Source organism: Callospermophilus lateralis, chromosome 1 (assembly GCF_048772815.1).
Source record: "Callospermophilus lateralis isolate mCalLat2 chromosome 1, mCalLat2.hap1, whole genome shotgun sequence".
NCBI lineage: Eukaryota > Metazoa > Chordata > Mammalia > Rodentia > Sciuridae > Callospermophilus > Callospermophilus lateralis.
The window spans coordinates 148,179,366-148,200,199 of NC_135305.1; the positions used below are offsets into that span (position 1 = coordinate 148,179,366).

A 20,834-nucleotide genomic window follows, 5' to 3' on the forward strand; every position below is an offset into this window, starting at 1 on the left:
GAAGGCTGGGCTGGGTCATGGAGGCCTAACTTCCTCCTGTTATTGTCTCCAAAACTCCTTCCCAGGACCTGGGCTCCTGAGCACCTCAGCGAATAACCATCAAAGAGCAGCAGTGGTCGCAGTAGCTGGCCTGTGTCCCAGGGCTGGGGCCTGCGGGTCACCCAGGGCTCAGGGGAATAGGCACGAGTTTGTTGAAGGGATGGAAAAGGGGACAGGGGACACTCTCAGGGAAAGGGTGGTCCCCTCCTGCACTCCAGTTTTATTGGGGGAATTCCCAGGGAAGTTTCTAGAAAGCCCTGCCAGGTCCGTCTCTTGACTTCTGACGGACAGCAGGACGACACCCATCAGGTCCCTTGGCCACCATGACCGGGTCTGATTAGAGCTGTCCCTGAGATCTGCGGTGGGTGGGGGTGGTCTTGACCTCCCCGGGTTCTGGGGTCTGGTAGCCTGGGTCCTTCTCGTTGGCCTTTGGGCTCCGTGGCCCCTGCTGATGGCAGGTTGTGGCTGCGGGATGGACCACGTCCTGAGGGCTGAAGCCAGGCGGGGCTACAGGTAAGTCGCTTTGTAGAAGAGAAAGCAGGCTGGGCTCAGCACAGTGGGCCCAGCTTATAGAATTATGTCCTTGACTTCACCAGGTATCAAAGTCATGTAATCCCCACCCAGAGTGCTCCAAGGTAGACGTTATTATCCCCGTTTAGAAGGACAATAGCAAGGATCAGAGAGGTTAAACAACTGACCCTGCGTCACACAGCTGCCAGTTCTTAACCATTCTACGTTCCTTGAATAGCACAGTGACCCTCTGGTGTTTGGGACCCAGCCAGCCCACCTCCTCCGCCACCCTCTCACTGGGCCTCCTTGTCTAGAACCTTCTCCCAGACTTTCTCAGTAGAACTAACGACTCAGGGAGCACGTTGACCTCCGGGGCTGCCTGGGATGAGCCCTGTCCCTGTCCTAGCTGGGGTGGGCACTCGGCAGGCTCTGGGGAGCGCCTCTCTCCTGTGGGCACCCGAGGACAAGGGGCCGGGGCGCGGCTGTGGGGGAGAGGATCACACTGCCCTCCTGTCACCAAGGATGGCTGCCGCTGCCCAGGGCTTTCGCGGGCTCTGCTCCTTGTTCCTGAGCAGCCCTCCTGAGACCCCTTCATCTCTGCTGCCGGGGACCAGAGTTGGGAAGGTGATAGTGTGGGCATTTAGTGCCCAGGGAAGACAGTAAACTGTGGAGGAACCTGAACACACCTGGGTTTGAGTCCTGTTTACTGTGCTGCTCTGGGAGGGTGACTTCACCTCTCTGAACTTCTGTCATGTCCTTTGCAAAGCAGATATGGTTATAATACTCCTAATCGTTTGGATAGAAGTCCCCCAGAGGCCTCTACGTTAAGGGTTGGTCCCTGTCTGTGGCACTTTTGGGAGACGGTGGAGACTTGGGGAGGCGGGGCCTACTGGAAGGAATGTAGGTCACTGGCACCTTCTTATCTCTCTTGGCTGCCACAATATGACAACTTCCTCAGCTAGGTGCTCCCCACCGTGATGTCTCACCCATCCTAGGCCCAAAGGCAACCGGGCCATGGGGCAGAGGGAGGCCAAACAACCACAGACTGAAACTTCTGAGGCCATGAGCCACATCAACCTTTCTTCTTTATACATTGTTTCCATCAGGCATTTTGTCATAGCAATGGAAAACCTCCAAACACGGAACCTATGTCCCCGAGAAACTGCTAGCACAGATAGTGAGGGGGATGTGGCCAGGCCACGTAGGGCCTGGCGGGCCCGTCCGGAGGGAGATTTGCCCTGGGCACACTGGAGGCCCACTGTGCTCTTTGGAGAAGGTCAGGTGCACCATGAAGACACAATGCAAGGGAGCTGGCTGGTGCTCATGGCGAGGGAACTGTGGGGCCAGGCTCCGGGGAAGCCAGCGGGAGGTGTTTCCGGAGGCCCAGGTGAGAGGGCCACCTATGGGACTGTGGACGCGGGGGACCTACAGAAGCAGAGTGTGTGGACGGGGCAGTTGGACGGGAGAGGAGCACAGCCATGGCCAGTGTGTTCCTGCCTTCAGCCTCTGCACGTCCTCTGGGGTCTCGCCCGAGGCACACAGAGAGGCCAGAGATGAAGAGCAGGAAGCTGCAGGCGGAACGATTCCAGGTCCCGAGGGTTTCCTGAAGGACGCGGGTTCCCTGCCTTCCCGGCTTCTCGCCCTCTGCTGGCTGAAGTCCCCGTCGCTCCGTCCCCTGGCTGAGGGTCCTTCTCATTCTCTGTGACTTCCCCTCTGTTGGCAGGGACGCTGCCTGAGGGTGGAGGGTGGAGCCTTGGGGGATGGTTGGTGGCTGTGCCACTCGGACCTAGTACAGTACCTGACATCTAGTTTATGGATATTTACTGACTTAAAAAAAAAAAAATCAGTGTTGTCCTCCAAACATTTCCGCTTTCTCCTTCTTCCACTCTCTGGACACAAGTGGGTCAGCACTGCACTTCCTGAGGCCACTGTGGTTGGGAGAAGCCTTGTAGTGGGGGACCAATAAGTTGTCACTCCCAGTTCAAAGCATTATTAGGCCTAAGGAAACCCCTGGATCCACCCAGCCTGAACCCTGGGGGGATTTGTCTTTCCCTCTGTGCCAGGATGACTAGCATCTTAGTTACCCACCTGCTGATTACCCTGCTGCTCACAATGGACGCCAATGAGAGAGAAACCTTTGTTGTTTTAGAACATTGTGATTTTGGACTTCTTTGTTACTGAAGCACAACCTAACTGATTCTTCCTAATTGGGTCTCCTTGGCATCGCTCCGTGGAAAAGACTTTCAGTGCTAGTGTCATTCTGAGGGTAAAGCATTCGTCTCCTTGGCTGCCAAAAGCCTGACTGGGAGGGTAGTCTGTGCTCTTCTCAGCTGGGGACATTCATAACACCTGCCACCATGGGCCCCTTATGCGGAGGGAGGTGGAGAGTTCTTTGGGAGGGGGGAGCTGGGAGGTCTACGACCTTGAGGGCCTTTCTCTTGGATTCTTCTAAGGTCGAAGCAGGAGCTGGTTTGGCAAGAGGAGGAGCTGGGAGGAAGCGTAGAGATGGAGAGGAGTTACAAGGCAGATCCTTTTAAGGACTGCCTTCACGTCACCTTGAACATGAGTTGGAATTAGCCTCAGCTGTGAACAACAAGGTTAAGTAGCCACAACGAAAGTGAAGTTTATTTATCCCTAATGTTGAAGTCCAGAGACATTCTATCCACTGTAGGTCTGATGCTCCTGCCCCACAAAGCCCTGTAGAACCAGCCTGACCCTCTACCTATATTACATGAGCTCCATTTGCAGTGCCACCTGGTGAACTAGCGAGTCACTTGAGTTCCAGCCATCTCATCTGCATTCCAGCCAGCAAAAAAGTAGCAAGCAATGAAGAGGAAAGAGCACAGGACCACTCTCTTTTATAGAACTCTGTGGGAGTTAGCAGGTCCAAATTCTCATTGGCTAAAATGAGTCACATGGCCAGAGCTGGCTGCAGAGAATGCTGGGAAATGTAGTCTTTATTCTGGGTGGCTAGGAACCTAGTTGAAAAATGGGGAATTTATTAGCGCGGCTGAGAGGGGAATGGATACCGGGAGGGAACTTAAAAAAACTCTGCAATACCCTAAAACAGCGAGGACAGATCAACTAAAATTTCCTAAAGGTTTAAGTTAAATTCCTTTGGAAAACTGATGAGACTCCTCGGCTCATATTATCCCCTGCAAAACTGAGATTTCAAATGGGTCACAGACCCCATGAAGCTCAAGCCCGGGAGGTGTGCGTGTGCGTGTGCGTGTGTGTGTGTGTGGGTGCGTGTGCGCGTGCGTGTGTACACCTAGTTCAAACCCCGTTTCCATTTGGCACTGCTCCTCTAGCTGATGTGCTTGGGGTTGTTTATTTGGGGTTTAGATCTGAGAGTCACTTGTCAAAGGAACTGAGAAAGCACCTGACCCGTTTCCATGGCGAAGGAAAAACTGCCCTGCGTCACCTGGCTGTAGGTTGGCTGCAGCGACAGAGCGGGTCAGGGCCCATGTTCCGGGTGGGGAGTGGACCGGTGGGTGGATCCCACCTGGGTGGACAGGGATGACCACACCCCTGGTCTCTCCACTGACCATCTGAGGGTGGAAGACGTTGACGAGATGTCAGGGGGAGACGGCCAAGTTCCCTGGTGGCTCTGGATTCCTCTGAGCCTGTGAAACTCTGGAGGGCGGAGGCAGGAGTTGCCCTCACTGGAGAATGAGGTGCTCCAGGTGGTGAACGACGGCAGGACCGACTGTTGGACCTTTTGCCAGGGTGACCTGGAATCCTCCAGAAACTCACCATGAGCTCGCCCAGTCAACAGAGCCACCTGCCTCCCTTCACTCATCTTACAAGATGGATGCTCTTATTGCCTCTGTTGGAAAGTAAGGAACTTGAAGCTCAGAGAGGCTAAGTCACTGACACATAGACACACAGCGAGGCAGTAGCGGAGTCAGGCTCATCTCCGGGTCTTTCTGATCCTCCAAATCCTTGGGTTCGGTTGCTCTTTTTAAAAAATGATGGCACTTTCTAATTCCAGAGTCGGTTCTCCCACTCCTCAACTAACTAACTAACTAACTAAATAAATAAACAAACAAATAAATAAATAAGGAACATCCAGGGTGGGCGGGGAGGGGCCCTCTGAGAAGCGCTCCCTCCCTCTTCTTTCCTAAGCCCCTTTTCTTTCTTAGCCAGCTCCTCCCCAGGGCCCAGGGTCAGCCTAGAGGTCAGGTTTTTCTGTGACACCTTTCTTGACCCTCTGCGGCCATTCTGGGTGCTCTGTGGACTTACCTGCATCCTAGCATCCGGCGTGCACCCCAGGATGCCTGTCTCTGCCTCGCTGTCTTCATCCGCACAATGGGCATTAAAAGGGCCTCTATGGCCGGGTGCGGTGGTGCACACCTGTCATCCCAGCAACGGGGATGAGGGGGAGGCAGGAGGATCGCCAGTTCAAAGCCAGCTTCAGCAACTTAGCAATGTGCTAAGGGACCCAGCGAGACCCTGTCTCTAAATGAAATACAAAATGGGGCTGAGAATGTTGCTCGGTGGTCGGGTGCCCCAGAGTTCAATCCCTGGGACGAAAAAAAGTATATATATGTGAGGCCCTTGGAAGTATGCCTGGCAGGTATGTAAGGGTGGCCTCAGGCCTGAGCCTAAGCAACTCCATTTTAAAACTCTGCTTTGAAACCTGCAGTCTCCCCAGGCCACCTACGGAGCCCTCCGATATGGCCATCAGGCATAGCCCTGACATAGATAAGCCACTTCTCCCCACCCCGACAAACTCAGAGCGAAGTCTCTGTCATGTTGTCCTCGTCCCCGTAAAGGGGAAAGGCAAGAAAATCAGGGTGGGGACCCCCAGAGCAGATGCTTTAACCCCAAGGCAAATGACGTCACTGAGAAATCCGGTGGCAGCTGATAGGGATTTTGAAAGGGTGGTCAGAAGCCCCAGAATTTAGTATAGATGGAGGAGCAAAGGACCGGACATTCAGCCAGCGCACAGCGATGCCCTCAGACTGGAGAGCCTGCCGGGACCTGGACTGACAGCCCGACTCTTCTCATCTGCCTGATGCTCTGCGTTGCTCTCTCTGCTCTCAAACTCGACAGCAGCCTCTGGACTCTGGTGAGAAAAGGACTTCTCCCTACAACCCTTGACCTCTCCTCAGCCGGCCATCAGCTCCACCCCGGGAGAAGCCTGCCTGGGTCCCTGACCTGACCACCGGGGTCTGAGTGAGTGGGCATCTGCTGGACTGGAGCCTAAGGCACTTGAGCTCAGCATGCAGCTGGAATGCCTGTCACGGGCCTGTCATCATGATTAAGTGTGTTTGCAGTGCTTAGAACTAATCTAGAATTCTTTGCTGAGGTTGGATTCTGTCGATGGCAGTGCCCAGCATTAAGGATTGTCACTTTCTTGATTCAGAACCTATAGAGTGGAATTGTATTGAGCGATTTGAGTGAATAAAGCATTGAAAGGGGCAGAAGTATGTGGACATTCTTTATTTTCTGCCCCTCGACTGCATAAGTCGCACCTTTGCCCATTGAGACACCACCCCTACGTCGGTGCTGGTCTTCTCGATGGCTTTATTGATGGCAGCTTAGAGGATCCTGCTGGCATTTTAAGTACCCTCTGATTCAGGGTTCTCCAGCCTGGCTTCGGTTTGGAATGCCCCAGAGAGCCTTTAGCAGAACCAGCCGGTGACCTGAACACACAGCCAGGATCGGATCGAGGCCCTGCCTTTTAACAGGTGGAGGAACTTGGCCCCAGAGAGGGCTGGATTTGCTTAGCGCCGGGCAGCAGGGGAGAATCAGCAGCCGAGGCCCTGGCCCCTGCCTACCCTGTCACTCCCACCCCTGGCAGGTTTCTGTGGGGTGCCCCTGCGGCTGCTGAAAGTGGGGGTGTTGCATGCAGCCTGGCTCCCCTCCAACCAACCTCGGGCAGCTGCCAGTCTGGCCTGGGAGAGAGACATCTCCAGAAGCAGGTCCTGCTCTGCAGCCAGGACAGCTGGGACAGGGAGCCGGCAGGGCACCTCTCCAAGGCGGTCACTGGAAAAACAAACACTCGGATTCCTGTAACTGAGGGCCAGGGCAGGTGACCGGCCTCTCCTGAGTCACTCAGAGGCAGCTGACGTCAGCCACAGGGACTGCCTCCCGGCTGCTAAAAAGTGATCCGAGCCCTTATGGAGGGTGAGGTCTGAGTCGGGGGTGCGCACACCTCAGGGGCAAAGAGGTGCAGCAGAAATGGGCTTGGTGGCCGCCGACTTGGGTCCGCCATGGGGTCCTGCCTCTGTGAGCCTCAACTTGGTCTTCTGTCCAATGGGGCGACCTTGGCTATGGAAATGAGATGTTGCTGCTGCAAATGGCACCTGATAACCCATCCCTAAGAGGTTCTTTTTATTCTTAATTAGTGTTATTGATTGCGGAGGCGTCAGGAGAAGACAGTGGTTGTTGCTTTTGGAGAGAAAGAAGTCAGCATGGAGGGGGAGGGGGAGGGGGAGGGGGAGGGGGAGGTGGGGGTGCATAGCCATGTGGTTTCTAAGGGAGTCGTCCCATCCGGGTAGTCTGCAAGACAGATTTCCATGGGGCAGGATGCCTGGCCCAAAGAGGTTGGTCACCTGTGTTGTCCCATCTTTCTCCCAGCTCAGGTGTGGGCGGGGCTATGTGATAGATGAGGGGCTGGGGCAACCCCCCAGCAACCCCGGGGGATGGAGGTGAGGCCACACCATCGTCCCTGTGTGGGCATGCACTTGTCCTTGGAATTCAGTGTTTCAAAAGACAAGCCCTGGGTATTTCAAAACTCAAAAAGATTGTACCTAAGACCTCAGGTTCTCTTGAACATTGGGAAATTCGGCCGCATGAGCTGAGATTCCTACCTGCCCTCAACAATATAGCCCTCATCTCCACTCCCCTGGCCTGCCTGACCCCCAGGTGTTTCCGACTCCTGTCCTGGACGGAAAGAAACATTTCGATTCTACACGGAGGACGTGCCCAGGCCCCCTATTGCTCCAGGTGGGTGACTTTGTGCTGTGGACGGGAACCCACTCCTGCCACTCAGGTTGGGGTTAGGAAATGGTGACTTCCCTCACTGACATCCTTTAAATGCTTTCCAAGCGCCATTTGTTTTAAAAAAGCTCCGACCTCACTTATTTCCCTTAGTAGTGCAGAAAGGTCACTACTGTCCCATTTCACAGATGAGCAAACATGGAGATCCTAATGCCTCCCTTGTAGGGTTGTGTGGAAGGCTAAGGTAAGGTGTCCACGATGCTTTCCGGGGGCAATGCCTTCGGGTACATGCAAAACCCAGGTGCTTTTAGGTTTGTCTGCAGGTTCACGTGCAATGACAGGCAGTAGGAGCCGTGGAAGAGCCCCTAGCTGCCTGTCTCTCTCCCTCCTCTCTGCTTCTGGCCACCCCCGAGGGACAGAGGACACCGGGCCACATGAGAACACCATACCATGGACCTTTAATTAGAACACAGACATGTTCCATACAGACTGGAAACCGGAAACCCGGGGAGGTTAGGCTTAGAGACCAGAAATCAAGCAAGCCGTGGCCACTGTGTCGCTGGGCAGAGGACAGGGTCCCAGGATGCCGGAGGACACAGCAGTGTCTTTCCCTCTGAGGTGGACACTCAGGGCACTTGCTGGTCAGGCTGGGCTGGACTGGGGATGGCTCCTCTGGTTCGGTGTTTTCCAGGTGGGAGTCTCAGCCCCAGAGTAGAGAAATGGCCTTCAGGTGTACCGAGTCCCCCGGGCCAGTGTGGTGGGTTCTGCTAGGTCCTTGGCCAACGGACACTTGGAGGAAAACCAAGAGGTGGGACAGAAGTAAGACAAAAGTCCTCAGAGCACCCCCCCGCCCCCCGGAGAAAGAGCTTCCAAGGGGACAAGGGGCACAGCCAGCCCCATCTTGAGCTCAAGGGAGCTTGGGCGCGACCTCCCCCTTCCCAGGCCTCAGTTTTCTCATCTGAAAAGTGGTACTCGGACCTACGTCACCGGCTTCCTTGAATGATTGTGCAAAACAAGGCCTGACCACCAACGGGGGTAAAATGCAGGGCAGAGCCAAACCATCTTGGTCTCTCCTGGGATGACTGTGGACCACCGGGCTTGGAGAGAAGTTCAAGGTAAATACAGAGGACCTCAACTCAAGTCACGGGAGTTATCAAGGGGACAACACCTCGCGGTCTCCCATAGTTGGCACCAGAACTCAGCTACCATGACCTCCCCCAGCAGATGCAATCCACACCCCACCTTTCTGTTCCCGTCCTTGGTCGCTGCCCTTCAACCTACGGCAGAAGACCCAGGGACAACAATTCCAACAGGAAGCTGTCCTCCGTGTCAGAGCCAGAACCCTCTCTCCCCAACCCTGCCAGGAACGCTCAGGCCAATTCCCATTTTACAGATGACAAGACTGAGGCCCGGGGCCCATTCCCTTCCATGCACACAGACACACGGGCCAGAGAAGCACAGAGAAATGCGACGCCAGTCTCTTTGGCTCGGCTCCTTCCAAGATGAGGCGGAGTAGCTTCTCTTGGCTAAAGACCAGGGGTGACCATTTTCATTCTCTCCACTTTTATTTTTCAAGGAGCTGTGACTGTTTAAGAGAAGTTGGTTCCCGGGGAAGGCATTTGATTCCTCAATGAATTTCCATGGAAATGAGGTTTTCCTGGAGATAACCGGTGTTTTAGTTCCATTTGGAGCTTAATTGCTATGGCCGGAGCCTCCGTTGCTGCCAATTCGGTGAGTCTTGAACTCATTACCTGGGTGAGAGGGCGCTGCGGCGGCCCACGGCGTCTCCGGAGCGCAGAGATGGAGGGATTCTTGGGAAGAGGTGGCCTCGCTCCTGTCCCAATCCCAACACCGCTCAATAAATAGCAAATAAATTATTAAATAAGCCATGTTCCAAGGAGGGGTCCCTATCATGGTATTTACAATGCAAAACAAAGACCACCAAACAAACAGAAAACAGAAACACTCAAAAACCCCGAATGTATAAACCAACAAAATTCAGCCACAGGTAGAGGGAGGGTGTCCGTGATACTGGTTCATTGGTGGGAGAGTGAGGGGGAGGGGCTTTGATCGATCCTTGTTCTGGGCTGTATCAGTGTCCCAGCGGGATTGACTGGGCCACTGGAGAGGGAGGCGTGGTTAGGAGTCGTACTTGGATGTGACTTTATTATCAAACCAAATGCCCTATTGAGCTGGAGGGGGAAGAAGAGAGACTCAAGCGCACAGGACTCTTTTGGATATTTGCGGCAAGAAGACAACAGAAGAAAAGATGGAGGCCGGGTTGTGGGGAAAAAAGAGGGGCTTTCTGTCATTTTGGGGAACCTCTCCAAAACTGGACCTTTTGGGAAAGAGAATGGGTCTGAGCCAAGGAAGGGCTGGGGGCCCCTGAGACGGAGCCCCTGATGTCTTTCCAACATCTCCATTTTATTCTGCTTCTGGAAGGCGAAAGAAGGAAACTTCTTGGAGATTCCTTCCACGTAGGGAGCAAACCGAGGCGGGATGAGTGAGCACGGTCCCCGCTGGGGGCTCTTCCTAACTAACTGAAGGGGATTCAAATTTGGCTTTTTAGTCTTTACCTCTCGTGACTAAGAACCTCCTAAAAGTGTTGGAAGCTCTGCTCCTGTTCTGTCTCAGTGTCGGGGAGACTATCTCTGGTGTTGGAGGCCCTCCCAGGCCTCAGGGCAACATCTCCCAAACTCCACAGGGGTGGGAACTTGGGCTCAGGGAAAGCAAGCAATCTGCCCAGTTCCACTTACCTAGTGCACAACCTCACAGGAGGGTCAAAGGAATTGGGGGGGGCAGGAAGCTTGACCTGCACTGCACCCCCCTCTCATTTTGGGTATCGGCTTTGAGCTACATCGTCCCTATGAGTGGCTTCCAAACACCAAGTCCTATTTCCAGGAAGCAGAAGATATTGACAATGAAGAGCCAACAGAGGTCCAGTAACACCAGGAACCCATGGTTCTAGTTATCAAGATGACCAGCATCCCAGTACAGAGAGAGAGAGAGAGAGAGAGAGAGAGAGAGAGAGAGATGGATTCCCTTCTCCCGACCCACAGGGGCATCTATGAAATCTTCTTGCCAACTCTCCCCAGGGTAGGGGGCCCCCTTGTTGGGGTAGAGCGGGGTAGTCACATTGCCAGGGAAACAACCAAGAATGCTGCAAAAGTTGCGAGAACCCACAGCTGGCCCAGGCAGGCTGGCAGTCACGGGCAGTGGGAGGGGCTTCAGAAAGGGCAGCAGCCAGAAAGTACTGCCAGCTGGTCACAGAGGCAGGACTGATGAAGGCCTCTGGATCTAGTTCCCAGGATGGGCTCAGAAATGACCTTCTTGAGGAACATCTGGCTTTGCCCTTCATCTCGCTTTATTCTCAAATTCCAGAAATCGGTTTGCGTCCTCCCGCCAATAGCAATAGCAAGAGGTCACAGAAAAAGGCTATTGCTGTGGGTCTCTCTCTCTCTCTCTCTCTCTCTGGATGGCTGGTACCTCTTGACCAGGCTGCCTGTGTCCACTGCAGACCAAACAGGGCAGCTTTCGAATCTCAGCAGAGGGGGAAATGAGGTACTGGGCACAGAGCCACGTGGGACGTGGGAGAAACCACGTAGGTGCGCTCGGAGAAGGCAGTGGGCGATCCGCGTCCCCAGTGAGGCCAAGATGAGCACCACTTCACACCTCACCAATCCAGGCGCTGCGCCAGCGCTGACCCATCTCCTCCTTGGCGCCCGCCCCCGCAGGCCAGGTGAACCTGACCCACCTCGAGATGGCGCATCTGTCTCTCCAGCTGGGGAGCCTCCCTAGGGATTTCGACTTTGTGCGTCTTTGACTTACGTGGTAATTTGGAGTCCAGCCCCCAAGCCAAGCTGTGACCCAACGAGTGGACCCTGAGCCCTTGGCTATGTTCACTGATGTCTGTGGGGCAGCTGGTGGGCAGGGGGCTGGGACACGGGGCCTGGCCCTCACTGCTCTCAGGCTCAGCAATGATCTCGGGACTCAAACTCCAGATGGTCCTGGCTTAGAGCCTTTTGGAGAAAAGGCCAACATCCCATCCCCCCCCCCCAAGTCACATCCATTGAGACACAAAAATAATTGAGACAGCCCCCTCCCCCAACAGATACACATACACTCACACACACACACACACACACACGCTCACACACACACACTCACACTCCCTCTTCATATAAATAAATAAATAGTTAAATAATTAAATACTGCTAATGGTAAGAAACAAAAGGATGCTCATATAAATAAATAAATAAAACATAAATAAAATAAATAAGAGGTTTGCTTAGGAGCCCCAGGTGGAACGGTCCCCTAGAGTTGTCCGAACGAAGACAGTGGACAGGCAGCTCTCGGGGGCCCTCGTAGCTGTCCCGCTAGGCAGGTTTGGTGGCTCTGGGAAGCTTTTATCCCAGGCAGGGAGACTGGAGGGAGGTCTAGGTCCTGGGCGGGGAAGAGGGTTATTTACAGCTTCTGTACATGCCCTCCCAGGGCACCTGCCCTTGTCCTGGGCACCTGCCATCCGGCCTTCTGTGGCGATGGCGATGGTGTGGATGAGGCCTGGTGGGCGGGGCTCTGCTCTGGGCCAGAGGCCACGGTGGTGGGCAGGCAGGCCGGGTGGTCCACGCTGCCTTGCTCTTCTCTCCTGATGGAGGGAGGGCTTTGAGGGTGGTTGCCTGGTGGTCGCTGGCCCCTGTGTGGCTACGGTGGGGAAGATGGGGGAGGGCGAGGTCACTCCTGCCTTCGGGTGGGGAGGATCCAGAAAGGCCGATCTCGCTTCCCCACACATGTCCCATTGGGCTGCTGTTGCCACCACAAACTTGAAATTCACCCACAAGCCTCCGGAAAGCCAGGCAGCTGGTGAGGGGGATGCCCGGGAGGTTATTTTAAGGCGCTTCGCCCTGGCCTGCCTGCTCCTGGTACCTTCTGTGGTTGAAACAGCTGGTGGTATTTGTGAGGCAGAGGGCAGCTGACCCTGGCTGCCTGGCCCTGGGCTGGGGGGGAGATGGGGTGAGGGCAGAAAATAAGGTGGAGCTTTCCCCAGTTCACAAGGAACCTCAGAAGCTAGACGCAGCCCTGGAGCCCCTTCCTTGCCTGCAGACTCTCTGGATTTGGGTCTTTCTCCCCGGGGCTCAACTGAGGCGCTCATCCTGGCAAACTTCCTGAGAGGCTTAGGCTAAAGGGTGGGTGGGTGGGTGGGTGCCAGGCTGACCTGGGTAGGATCCAGGGTGTGGCAGCCTGGGCAGTGGGGAGGGGGCAGGCAGGCGCCAGCCGGAGGGCAAGGCCAGACTGGCTGGCGCTGGGGGCTGGCAGCTAGCCACAGCCCTGGGGAATGCTCAGCAGATGGTCCCGTGGAATTCGGTTTGTGCCAGCTAGATTTGGGCAGTGGGGCTGTGCCACTGTCTTCTCTCCTGGGGAGCCACAGGGCCCTTGTGCACAGTCAGAAGGCATTTTGTGTAAGGCAAAAAGTACCTTACCCAAAGGCATGGGGCGGGGCCACCTGGGAGCAGGAGCCTGCAGGGCTCCTTCCCCTGACCATGCAGAGATGCTGGGGACAGCAGGTGAGCCTGGCATTTTGGCTTCTGTGTTTGTAACCAGAGAGCACATCTCCCATCTCCTGACCCCTCCCATCAGCTCCAGCATCTGTGTCCCCGACTCGGGCGTGTTTCTTCCTCTAGACCCCAGGAGCCTTCCAGCCTTTGCCTGCCGGGGGGAGATTAAAGGACTGCTCTCTTGTCTGGGACCTCAAGGGCTCTCACTGTCCTCTCTCACCTCTCTCCTACATGGGGGGTCCATAAAAGCAGAGCCATGAAACTGAATGAAAGGAGAATGAGGGCAGGTGGGACCCATTACCCTTGACTCTCTGTATACATCCCGTGAGCAGAAATGTCGCCATGTTTTCCTGGCCAGGACCCACATTTCCAGTCCTGCTCCCAGGGATTCTCCCAAAACCTTAAAGGGTGTTTTGTTTTGTTTTTTTGGTATGTGCCCAAAATGCCATGGTTCCTTCTATGTGCCCAGGCCTGAGTGAGCCCCAGGATGGTGCTGGTAGAGGCTCCTAGCAGCTTGACAGAGACGGGGAAGCCCGGTAACCCTCTTTTCTTCCTCTCTAGGAAAGCAGGAAGGACAGGATCCGGGAGTCCTCAGTGTCTGTCACCGGGGAGAAGGCAGGGAGGGCAGGCAGTAGGGGAGGCTGGCAGAGCCAAAGGGGTTCCCGTGGGCAGCTGGCTCAAGGGAGGGCCCTTGCTTAGCGCCTCGTGCTGGAGTAGCTGCCTGCTGAGCTGTAGCTGCGGCTCCTGCTTCGGGAGCCCAGGCTGGGGCTGCGTGCGCTCGAGCTGCTACTGGTGCCGGTCCTGCTGCGGCTCCGACTTCGACTCCGGCTCCGGCTCTGACTTCGGCTCCGGGAGTAGCTGCGGCTGGCGGAGCGGCTGCTACTGCTGTACCAGGAGGCGGTGCTGCTGAGGCTGCTGGGTGAAGAAGGGCTAGGCCGGTAGTAGGGGATGGGGCGTTTTCGGGCACTGCGGAGACCCCAGAGAGCAGGCAAGGGTTAGACTCCCAGCCTCAACCAGGCAGCCCCAGTCTTGTCCCCAGGGAAGAGAGGACTTTTGCATGCATCACCCCCTAGGAGAAAAAACAACCCACCCACCCACCCACCAAACCACCCTCAACTCCTTTCCACTTGTAGTCTTGAGAACACCAAGGACTAAGTCTCATCTTAGCAGCACTAGGTCTTGAAAAGTGATCATGTCACTCTTTTAAAAAAAAAAAGATTTTCACAAAGCAAGCGTGGGCTCAGAGCCTCCGGCTGGTAACACAATTTCTACATCTAAACTTCGACTGCAGTTTTGTTTTGCTATTTTTACTTTTACTAGAACCTTCTATTTCTAGTAGTTTCTATTTCTAGACAAGAGAGGCTGATTTTCCATTTACTGTAGTGGTTGTCAAGTTTCTTTTTGAAATGAAGTTGGGGGCCTCTGAAAAGAGGCACAATATTATTTAAAGGAAATTAAGCAAACGATGTTACAGTTAATAAGGGGGGGGGCAAGAGTGGTAAAGATGGGACAGGTGGCTCACGTTTGGGACACACTGAAGGGGTCAATTAAAATGGGTTATTTGGAGTTGACTAAGGAAAACAGATGGCCTTTTCGAATGCCACTGGTTTTATCTCAGTTGCCTTCCCGTTGACCCGAGGGACATCTTTAGCCAGGGAATCCCTTACAAGTTGAAGCAGGTGCTCTGTGGAATCTTTGAGAAGGGGACTCAGGCATCCTGGCCTTACTGCCTGGGGCACCTCTTCTTTTTCTCCTCCACATCCTCTCCAGGGAGGATACACTGGACCATCAACAACCCTGCTGCCCCAGGGTCTCTGGATTGAGCTGATGATTGGAAAGTCAACCCAACTTTAGGGCAGGCTTCAGCCTTTCTCTAAGGTGTCAAGGTTCCGAGAAATTTACTTCCACTCAGACATCGCGCCTCTCTGAGACCCTGTCCACCTATTCTGACCATTCGGTCAATAACAATAAGGGCACAGTGTGGTCTGCATTGCAGTTGACAAAGTCATTCACATCTTTTTCTTTCACTTCATCCTCCTGACATTCCTTGGGAGTTACGTCCTCCAATATGAAGGGTCAGGGGAGGTGAGGAGATAGAGGTCCAGCCAGGATTCAACTCCAAATCCACCGTTCCCCCCTTTACCCACCACGATCCCATCCTTCTAAGTCCTTTCCACGCCGAATCACATGTAGAAGTACTTAAATCTGGCATCTCTTCCTCTACTGCCCCAGGAGACCCACCACCCGGTCAACGTCCTGGCCTATGACTTGGGCCTCCCCTCCATTGGGCCAGACCCTTCTCCCTTCCGCAGCCCGCATCTCCCACCCCAGAGTTGGCCCCAAGGTCCAGCCTCACCCCAGGCCACACACCCTGTTCTCAGGATGGCCCCATCCCTTTCCTGTGGCCACACCCTGACCCCGCCCACACGGCTCTAGGCCACACCCACGCCCCGCCCCTTGAAGACCGCCGCAGGGTGGACCTGGAAGATGACTCTGCCCCCTGGAGGGTGTCCCTGGGCTCCCACAGTTCTGCAGTCCCGGCGCCACGCAGCAGGAGGGTCTGGGTTCCCACCAGGTGGGAATGGTGAGGGCGGCACCGTCCTCCTGGCCTCACCTTGTTATCCTCCGGGCCTCCAGGTGGCTCGGGGAGTCTCTCCGGCGCTTCCTCAGGGGCGAGTAGGATCGGCGTCTTCGACGCGCTCGCTCGCGCTCCCGCTGCCGCGAGTCCTTCTCGCTGTACTTGGGGTCCCGCTCCCTGAAGGGTGGCGGGGTGAGTGCATCGGAGGGGGACACTCCCGTCCTCTGCTTTCCCCTCCCCTCCGCCCTATCGGGACAGAGATGGGCCCAGGGAGGACCACCCGGCTGTGGGCAGAGTCTGCGTGGGCGAGCCCCGTGGGAGGAGCTGGCGTTGGCTTTCGGGGGTCCTGGGGGTGGGCATTACGGAGGCACCAGCGCTGCAGGGGTGAGCGGCCTTGGTGCATGGGTAAGAAGTGGGGCTTAGAATCCCGGGGCCAGCCCAGGAGAATGAGGGCGGGCGTCCAGGGTGACCGTGGGAGTGGGTGGGGTGCTGGCCAGGACCCGGGTGTATTTGGGTTGTCCACTCTGATTGGACAGACAACTGCAACAACACTGAGTTAACGCCCCATCTCTACCTCAGCAGGGACGAGGACGGAGGACTAGGTGGAGGACTAGGTAGGGCAGGGCTCAGGAGGCAGCCTGGGCATCAGGGCAGAGCCCAGGACCCGAGCCAAGGGGCGGGGAGGAGGCGGAGCCTGACCCTGGAGGCGGGGCCTGACCCAGGAGGCGGGGCCTGACCCAGGAGGCGGGGCCTGACCCAGGAGGTGGGGCCTGACCCAGGAGGCGGGGCCTGACCCAGGAGGCGGGGCCTGACCCAGGAGGCGGGGCCTGACCCAGGAGGCGGGGCCTGACCCTGGAGGCGGGGCCTGACCCAGGAGGCGGGGCCTGACCCAGGAGGCGGGGCCTGACCCAGGAGGCGGAGCCTGACCCAGGAGGCGGGGCCTGGCCCTGGAGGCGGGGCCTGACCCAGGAGGCGGAGCCTGACCCTGGAGGCGGGGCCTGACCCTGGAGGCGGGGCCTGTACCTGCTGGGGCTGTAGCGGGAGTAGCTGGGGCTGCGGCGGGATCGAGAGCTTCTGCTAGGCGGGCTCCTCTTGCCAGACTTGGAGGAATAGCTGGGAGAGCGGGAGTAGGACCTGGGAAGAGGGAACAGTTCCTAAGGAGCCTGCTAAGCGTGTGCGAGGGTTGTATGGATGTCTGCCGTTTTATTCACCTAGTCCTCAGGCAGTGACTTGGTTTCCCCCCAACACATACCTCCCTGGAGGCCAAGCAGAGGAACCAGGTCCTTAGCAGAGAATGAAATTCCATCCCCTTTGGGTGGTTAAAAATAATATGGACAACTTCCTTTTATTGAATGAATGAATGCTTATTGTCCTGGCTACTTATTAGCTGTGTGACCTTGGGCAGGTGATTTCACTTCTCTGGACTTCTGTTTTCTCATTTCTAAGCACTTACCCTATGAAGTTGCAAATCGAATGAGTAAATTCGGGTAAATCACTTAGCATGTTGATGTGTATGCAAAATGTCAACTAGCCGACAGGTGAAATGTTAACTGTGATTATTATGTATTTCATCATGGACCAGACATTGAACTAGTGCCTTGTGTGTATCTCATTTAATCCTCAACATAATCTAGGACTAGGTATTGTTTTCAATCCTATTTTATAGATTGGGCTGGGGAGAGACAGAAACACAGAGATGTAATACAGTGGCTCAGGATCATACAGCTGGTAGAGGGCATGAATCTACATGTATTTGGTTCCAAAATGTTCTTGACTTCTGTAGACTACTGTAGTCCTCTCTTGTCATGGTTTTGGTTGCCCACAATCAACCATGGAGTGAATTTTCCACCATTGAGTGGAAAATTCCAGAAATGAACAATCATAATTTCTGAGTTGTATGGCATTCTAAGAGTCATGATGAAATCTCTTGCTATTCTGCTCCAGGCCACCAAGGAAGTGAACCCCATTTGCCCAGGGTATCCAAGCTGTATATGCTACCTATCACTTGGTGGCCATCTCACCATCAGATCCACTGTCCTGGTACTGCAGAGGTTGTGTTCAGGAATCCCCCAGTCTACTTCATAATGGCCCATGAGTGGGAGAGGAGTGATGTTGGCATTTTGGATATGCCAAAGAGAAGCTGTAAAGTGCTTCCGATAAGTGAGAAGATGCAAGTTCTTGACTTAATAAGGAAAGAAAAAAAAATCAGATGCCGAGTAAGTTAAGACCTATGGTAAGGAGAAATCTTCTCCGTGAAATTGTGAAAAAAGGAAAAATAAATTCATGCTAGTTTTACTCTTGCACCTTAAACTGCAAAAGTTACTACCACCATGTATGAGAAGTGCTTAGTTAAATGGAAAAGTTCTTTCATTATAGTGTCTGATTTTTTTCTCTTGTGGTGGGAGTCCACTGGGGGTCTTGGAATATATCCCCTGTGGACAGGGGAAAACTGATCTACATGATTGTTCATTCAAATTGCAAACCTTGTGCTACTTTCAGTCTTCACTCCTCTCTGCAGATGGCTCCACATTTTATTTATTTGGTACTGAACTCAGGGATGCTCTTCTGATGAGTCTCATCCCCAGCCCTTTCCATTTTGTATTTTGAGACAGGGTATTCCTAAGTCACTGAGGCTGGTCTTGAACTTGTGGTCCTTCTTCCTCAGTCTAACCAGTTGCTGGGATTACAGGTGTTAGGCATGGTGCTAGCTGCCTCCCACTTTTGCAGAGTATTGTGAGGAAGAAATAGCTCATTCAATCTCAGTGCCTCGAACCAATGCCCAGCTCTGGCCCCTGAAAATTGTTTTTGCCATCTTGACTTTTGTTCATTGAGAAATATTATCAGAAAGTGTTAACCTAGTCATCTGTAACTAAGATTAAACTCATTGTTTTCATTGTTTCGGGTGCCTTCTGTTGATGACAAGGGATAGTAATTTTCTGTTTTAGTCAAGAGGTGGAGGTAAAACAGAAGGTGGGTACCTGGAAAGGACATTTCCATCCACAGTGCCTTAAAGTGTCCCTTTTCTGTGGAGTCACATGAGTCATTTTTTCATAGACTTAAAATCAGAAATAGCAACTGGTTCTATTATTATTAGTAATAGTATTTTGGTTAACAATGTAGCAATTAATAGAGCGATTTCTCTTTTTGTTTTGTTTGCCAGGGAGCTCAGAGGTCACGTTTTCGGCCCCTCTCCATAGCAACTATACACAATATCTTAGGGACTTAAACTTTCTCTTGACTTGATTTTATATTGTTCTCCTAAATTTTCCTTTTAGGCTGATCTCTTGTCCCACTGATGTCCCTCTATCATGTTAAATATTTTTGCCAATGGTCTTGCCACTTTTTGGGGAATGGAGTGGCCTTGAAATAACCAAGTAAGTCACTGGTGTTTTGGTTACCCAGTTCCAGAAGAGGGATAATTGGCTTTCTGCTGGCTCCCAGCAACCCTAGGGAAGCTGGACCCAATGAAGCCATGGGTTGGTGAGATGGGATGGAATCTTCCAGTTCTTGAGATCTCATGCTGGTACATTCTGTTACATTATTATCCTGCATGAGTAATCAAGCAGTTACCAATGGTTATTGAAATTGGGAGGTAGAATGTGAAACAGGCATGCTATTTTTCTGTCTGTATCTTAATCACCATGATGTGACTTTACAGCTCTGCCTGCTAGGAGGAGCACCCATGCACTGGACTGGTCTTGGGACTTGCTCTGGCCAATAGAATAGCAGAAGGGGTGTCATGTCTCAGCCTAGGACTCAAGAAGCCTTGTACACCTTTGCTCTTTCTCTCAGAGCCTTCCATCACCATGTGAACAGGCAGGCAGGCAGGCCTGCTGATGGTCAAGAGGCAACATAGAGTAGGGACAGTTATTCTGGGGCCATCCAATTCAGCCAGCCTTCAGCCAACCCACCAGGTGACCAAAGAAATGCAATAGAGCCCAGGGAGAGTGGAAGAACCAGCCTGCTGAGCCCAGCCCCAGTGGCTGATCCATAGAACCAGGAACTGAGTATACTCTTTGTTTTAAGGATGCTAAGTCCGGGGATAATTTTTTATGCAGCAGAAGCTAACTGATACACATTAGCTCATCCTCATGCCAGTTGCAACAATGGCAGCTCATATTCCATTATATTCTGGTACATTCTGAGAGCTTGATAGATCTCAGAACAGTCCATTCTTTCATTTTGCAGATGAGAAAACGGAGACTCAGCTGGTGATGGGTAGGCTGGTATCTGAGCTCAACTGTCTCTCTCCTCTTCCCCGGGGGTCGAAGGACATTTCTAGTTACCTTCACTCACTGCCAAGGAGGAGAGGGTGGCAGAGCGAAGGTCAAACTCACTCACCTTTTTTCAGAGGAGGTGGATCGGCTCCGGGTGTACCTGGGGGAGGCTCTGGGGTTTGGGGACCGGGAAGAGAGGCTGGAGGACCGGGTGCTGGCGTAGGAGGAGCTACGGGAGCACTCCTTCATGGGGGAGCTGCGGGCTGTGGAGGGGACCAAGCTGGATTTCTTCACCTCCACACATTCCAGACATGGCGACTGAAATCCTCTGTGGAGGGAAATCGTCTTTGGTCACACAGCTGCCTGCCCCGCAGGGCGTCTCGATCCATGGCCCCGCCCCTAGCTTTGCCTGGCCTGGGGGCTTCTCTCAGAACCTTCTTTACCTTCTCCCCTCCTGAAAAGACTTGCCAGGTGACAGATGTTGGAGGAGCAGAGATAGAAGGTGTGGAGCACATATCACTGTGGCCACTTGGGCATATGCTAGTATCCTGGGAGGTCGCCCAGCTTGGGCACCGGTTCTAAGTGATATCAAATCACATGGTGAGAGGTTTATTTTCCTCCTTATCTTTGTCAGTCCCTCTGATTACGTGGATGAGAAAGACCAGGCTAGGTGCGGGTGGGTTTTTAACACCTCTCCAACATTCTGTGATCTCCCCAAGAGACAGCAGCAGGCATCAATCAGTCAGGCTCAGAGCCTGGGGCAGGCGACTGTGACTCCCGGGGGCTAACTACATCCTTCCGATCACCCTCAACTAGAATTAAAGACAGGGTTTCAATTGTGTGCATTTTTATAGGTGCCTTCTATAGGACAAGGGATACCCATGCAGTTTGGTAGTAGGGATTGGACCCATGGTTGCTTAACCACTGAGCCACATCCCCAGCCTTTTAAAATATCTTATCTAGAGACAGGGTCTCCTTGAGTTGCTT

At 53.9% G+C, this 20,834-nt stretch overlaps 1 protein-coding gene across 1 annotated transcript in view; it reads right to left on the minus strand.

Annotated features, from left to right (window-relative positions):
- Positions 1–13,747: 13,747 nt before the first annotated feature.
- Positions 13,748–20,834, minus strand: part of Srrm4 (serine/arginine repetitive matrix 4) — a 142,998-nt gene continuing 135,911 nt past the window's right edge. The window contains exons 10-13 of the mRNA XM_077105288.1: positions 19,972–20,175; positions 16,654–16,764; positions 15,667–15,807; positions 13,748–14,018 (exon numbers count right to left, since the gene is read on the minus strand). Of these exons, the coding sequence (XP_076961403.1) occupies positions 13,748–14,018; positions 15,667–15,807; positions 16,654–16,764; positions 19,972–20,175 (727 nt within the window). The remainder of the gene's footprint in view (positions 14,019–15,666; positions 15,808–16,653; positions 16,765–19,971; positions 20,176–20,834) is intronic.